Genomic DNA, 5,522 nt, shown 5'->3' with positions numbered 1-5,522 from the left:
AAAGAAAATATGGCAGGGCCCAAAGGTGGCCCGTTTTTGGCCCGTGGCCAGATTGAGTAGAAATCAACTGTCATGATAAACCTTTCAGACGGAGTGTGATAATGAAATCAGCTGAAATTAGAAAGCGCATGATTTTTAGGGCAAGAAAATATGCAGTTACCCCGCACTGATAGAGCAGTAATGGACTTGTCAGTCAGACAAAAAAAACAGAGGAGAGGATAAAGAGGAAATTCAGTTAAACNATGCCCCCAAGCCAACCCTAATTCTGATGGATGGCAAAAACAAAAAAAAATTGCCAAAAATTTGAAAGGATTTTGACAATAGCTAGAGAAAGATTTTTTCATACTGTACCAGCAGAGCTGTGTTGTTCATTAATTTTTCATTTTTCTTCAATTTTGTATATTTCAGATTTTAAAATCTGCTTGCTTACAGTTACCTTTCTTTTTTAGTGCAAAATTAAGGACAAGAGCAAAAATTGAAAAAAAATGTTTTCGAGAAACTAATAAAACTGTTTTTCCAGGCACATAAGTTAAACTACATTTACAGCTACAAGCTAGTCTTTCAAAGTGGAAACCTAATTCTCCAAATTTTCAGTTTAGCTCAAAATGTTTAGGAAGATAAGAAGAACAATTCGGCACACTAATAGTAAAAACAATAAAAAATTTAGTTTTAATTCGATTTTGACTCAAAAATGTAGACAATAAAGCAAAAAGGAAAGTGCTGAAATAGGTGGAGAATTGATAAAATGACAAGAGATTATAAAGGAGGGAATGGGAAGAGAATCAAATAAACACAAAAGTGACGAATACAAATAAATGAGTCATGAAAAAAGAGAGAAAAGTAAAGCTTAGTTGGTCAAATCGAAGAAGATTCATCAGAGGATGATTGAGAACTCGACGAGGCGTTCAGAGCGTCAACGAGTCGCATCACATCGATATCAGAATATTGTTGAGAAGTTGTGAAATGAATTTGGGCGATACGAGCCAGATTACGAACATTCCATGGATCACGCATTCGGGCACGACGAGCCACAATCCTCATGTGCCAGTAATGGTAAATCTGAAATGTTGAACTTTTCCAACTTTAGCATAAGGCAATGACATACTTCAACTACAAATGCAATCAAAGATGCAGATATTCCAAAGGCACCGATTGTAAAAACTCCAATGATGGATTCAATGTCCAAAGGTTTCGTTGCATCCGATTGTGCCTCTTCTGTTACTTCACATTTTGGAATGAAACCAAGTTTGAATCCCTACATTCAGTTTTTTCAATTTCGTTATTTCATTTTTTGTTTATTAAGCTCAGTTCCAGATACCGTACTCCCTCTAACCCACCCAAACCATCAACTTGAGCTCCATTATCTCGATTCCGGTGAGAGACATTGAAATTTTATCAGCTGATAAAATATTGGCGATATTATGATAAATAATTTATCAGTTGACAGAGTTTTGATATCTTTTACAGGAATCGAGATAATTGAGCTCAGAGTGCACGTATAGGGTGGCAGGGATGTTCGGAATGGAATTCGGAATTCCGAAAACTCCGACCATTTTCGGAATGATATTCCGAAGAAAAAATTCAGAATGAAATTCCGGTCGGAATATTTCCGAACGATTTTTTTGGAATCAAATTCCGGCCGGGAATTTTTCCGAAGCTTTTTTCTCGGAATTAGACATTTTTGAACTACGGCATGTTGCGGGAAAACTGCTTGCGGGCAGAATTGCTTCCAATTTTTTTTGAATTGCTTCCAATGTTTTCACTGACCTTTCAGAATTCAGAATCTTTTTTTCAATTTTCTCCTAATTTCTGTGATGGAAAAATATAATTTCAACTTTAAAATTTGGATTTTTAAAAATCGGAAAATTCCGAGATTCCGAAATTCCGAAAATTTCAAAATCGGAAAATTCCGAAATCCCGAAATTCCGAAATTTTTAAAATCGGAATTTCCGACGTTCCGAAAAATTCCGAAAAGGTCATTCCGAACATCCCGATAGGGTGGGCTTCTATTAGAAAAATTACGGTATAATGGATTAGAAGATCCCTAACATACCTGATTGAAATATTTATTGAATGTCCTTTGTATAAATGCTTGATTCATGATAATCTGTCGATTGAACTCTTCGATTCCAGAAAAGTTTTTCGTAAAAACGAAAAACGATGAAACTTGAGGCATTCCATCACTAACGTACACATAATTACATCGTTCCTTGCTCATTTGCATCGCCAACGAATCTTGTTGAATTGGATAAATGTATTTTCCAGTATCCCTAAATCCAACGCAGCAGATACACTAGCAGCCGGAAACTGGAATGTTTGAATTTCAGAACAGAATCAAATAATATTAAAAATTCACTGACCACTGGATTGGACGATGTTGCTGCTCGAAGTTTTACGAAGTGAGCCTGATCCGAATGTTGTAAATCATCGAAGTACCAATTTCCCATGTAGTTTGTAGTCAAATGATATTTCTTTTCACCAATCAATTTGATCATTTCATCGGCATTCGCAAATGGATTGTCTCCATTTGATGTGATAAGTGCAGTTAGCAGCATACCTTTGTACACTTCTATTAAAATGCCAGATTGTAAAAGTGCAAACACAAATAGGACTATATTTCCACCCAATGTGTAAAACAACATATCGTCACTCTTCTCATCCAATTGAAGTTGTACCACGTGCCATAGCATCTCAAATGGTCGAAATCTTTCTCGGAACAATAGTTTGAATTCCACTCGGCTAATAGCAATCATGACGAAAAGATTGAGAATCAGACTTGCTGAAAATGTTTGAAAATGAAAAAGTACCATATTTCGTCTAAAGGAAGCTCATCCAACTTTGAGCACAATTATCTCAATTCCTGTGAAAGATGTCAAAATCTGTTAATTGATAAAATATTGGTGATATTACGATAAATAATTTATCAGTTGACAAAATGTTTATATCTTTCACAGGAATAGAGATAATTGAGCTTAAAACTTGGTTGAACTTGAGGGATTCTGAAAACTTCTAACCAAGCAAGCACAGCCAAACTTCCATAGAGAATGGTTTGAACGCGTTCCACAGAACAGATCCAAGATTTTCAGTTTTCTTGCGAACAACGAATACTGGTTGAACCTAAATTCAACTTTAATTTCTTTTCCGTTGAGTAAAATTTTAATACGTTAGTCACAGGATATGAAAACTCGAAGAACTCATTTCGCATATCCGTTTTCTGATACATGAGAGCAGCTGCATCGGCAGTTCCGTTTTGAAGATATCCAAGGACTCCACTCCACGTACTGTTTTCCTAAATTCATAATTTTTTTGTAAGAATTCGAATAGTTTTGTACTTTACAGAGATGTCCAAATTCTGGATTTTGCGGAATATATTTTTGTCCGGTGTTCGTATTCCGGATTCCGAGAGAAAGCGAGGATTTTTAAACCTCTGCTATTAATAATGTAAAAATAAATAGAAAAATAATTCCGGACATCTCTGCTACTTCAAAAGACCTTACTTTAAGTGTTCCCCAATCGAGACCTCCGACAATTGTTGGTGTTACAACCGGTATAATATCCCATTTCAATGAATCACCTATCATTTTCAAAACCTGAAAACTATGAAAATTTGCAAAATGATTTTTGGAAATACCTCGATAGTCCATCCTGGAAATGGACATTGCACAATCACATCTAGAGTTGGAAATATAGGGCAATTGGCAAATGCATCAGGAGGATTTCGAGCGAGAACAACACGAAGTTGTCTTCGAGAAGACATTCCAATTGAAATGAATTATTGAGGACATCGGATACCTATTTGATGAGTTGCTTTGTTTAATTTTTATTTGCTTTGCTTTTATGTAAAAGTTTCAGATTTTGGATGTGTAACTTGAAAGTGATACTTTATTTGAGTTCAGGGACAAAAAAGGATAAAACAAAGAAGTTCGTGGGCGGGGAGTTGTAAAGAAGGATCATATGATTGGAGCATCTGGTCTTTTGGGTCCGGACACTCGGTTGAGTGTATTTTGGTGTGATATAAGTTTATTTTATCGAAGATATTATAAGTGAATGACTCGAATTCATACGATGCATCGATAACCGGTCAATGAGATATAACGCCTGACAATTTCAGCAGAAACTAACATTTCACAAGAAATTCACGGTATAGAAATTTCGAAAATCAGGAAAAGGGAAGAAGGAAGAAAGAATTCACCCCTACATTGAATATGTTTTTCACCACAATTTTTCAAATAAATTGTACTTTTTAATTTTGTTAATATCGGTTACAAATCTTGTTACAAAACCCGTTAAAGTGTTGCTAACTGGTTACAAAGGTTTTGTAGTGGTTCATTGAGTAGATTCAATAAATAGTGTTTTATAGGAAATCCGTGTTTTGTTGTCTTCTAGTCTTCAGGTTACACAGATGTCTTTGAGTTCACATAAGTAGAGGTTCTGTGAGTGCATAGCGTTTGTCTGTGTCTCTCACTCTCTCTCTGCGCCTCTTTGTTTTCAATAGTGTCTTTTAGCAGTTAGTGTTTCTGGAATCCGTTTCAGTTACATTACTATGTTTCTCCTATAGTTTCTTGGCACGGTCAGTTGGCTGGCTGATCTCATTACCGTAGATGATAAGTGGATAAATTACTCTATCAATATGCAAAAGGGTCAGTTGATTGACAAAGAAGAGCTCGCTCTGGACGTCTCGAAACCTAAATTTCATGTGAAAAGGGGGTTGTTATGTATTTAATGGTTTTTCAAAGAAATGGAGACTGGGAACTTTTAAATGAAGATACCACTATAATTGCCGCTTTGTATCATTCCTTTTTAGAAAAAAAAATTAAAAAATTAAATCTGGTGGTCAAATCGAAACAAGGAGAAAATACTAAGGTTTACTTACAACAGTGAGAGATCGCTAGTGACTAGAAAGACCAGCCAAAAATTCATGTCGTTTGACTGAACTATTTTTTTGCACCCGGCGTATTCTCCAGACCTTGACCTTTCGGATAAATGGCTTTTTGGGGCTTTTAAACGCCATCTTGATGGAAACGACTTTAATTGAAAAGATGACACCAAAAAGGAGTTGATCCACTATTCCGATCGCAGCCATCCTCGTTCTAGGCCAATGGAATCAAGAAATAGTTGAAGCGTTACCAGATACCTGTCAATGCTCATGGATGTTACTTTGATTAATCTAGCTCCCTCTGCTTTGAGAAAAATTTGATCAAAAATTTCACCAAAATCGAAAGAAACTTCTATAGTTTTCTCTATAGTTTTGTTCATAACTTTGCTCAAACTTGTCCAATCATTAAAAACTTTATGGTTAAATGTAGTTGGGTTTCCAACAAAACGTTGTATAAAATTTTTAAAATTCAATCAATTTTCGTGTCTTCTGAATCTTCACAGACGTGACGATGACTCCAGAAGCAAAAAAAATTCCGTCAGAAAGATTGGCTTTGTGATGAAAAATGTATGGTGTAGATCAAATATATACAGAAAAAACTCGGCTCAAAATGATCCAAATTTGCTCAAATTTCGGGAAAATGTGT

General features: G+C 35.5%; 1 protein-coding gene across 1 annotated transcript; it reads right to left on the bottom strand.

Annotated features, from left to right (window-relative positions):
* Positions 1-855: 855 nt before the first annotated feature.
* On the bottom strand, positions 856-3,757 carry CBG01787 (the record flags this gene model as incomplete). The annotated part of the gene is made up of 8 exons (XM_045235819.1): positions 856-1,059; positions 1,106-1,255; positions 2,054-2,293; positions 2,361-2,779; positions 3,015-3,117; positions 3,164-3,289; positions 3,498-3,590; positions 3,632-3,757. 8 exons carry the CDS (start codon positions 3,755-3,757, stop codon positions 856-858), a joined length of 1,461 nt encoding a protein of 486 aa, XP_045091880.1.
* Between the last annotated feature and the right edge of the window lie 1,765 nt (positions 3,758-5,522).

Source organism: Caenorhabditis briggsae (genome assembly GCF_000004555.2).
Source record: "Caenorhabditis briggsae complete genome, chrIV, whole genome shotgun sequence".
In the NCBI taxonomy this organism is placed as follows: Eukaryota; Metazoa; Nematoda; class Chromadorea; order Rhabditida; family Rhabditidae; genus Caenorhabditis; species Caenorhabditis briggsae.
Note: the sequence above shows the minus strand (reverse complement) of the source record. Positions and strands in the feature narration are given on the sequence as shown.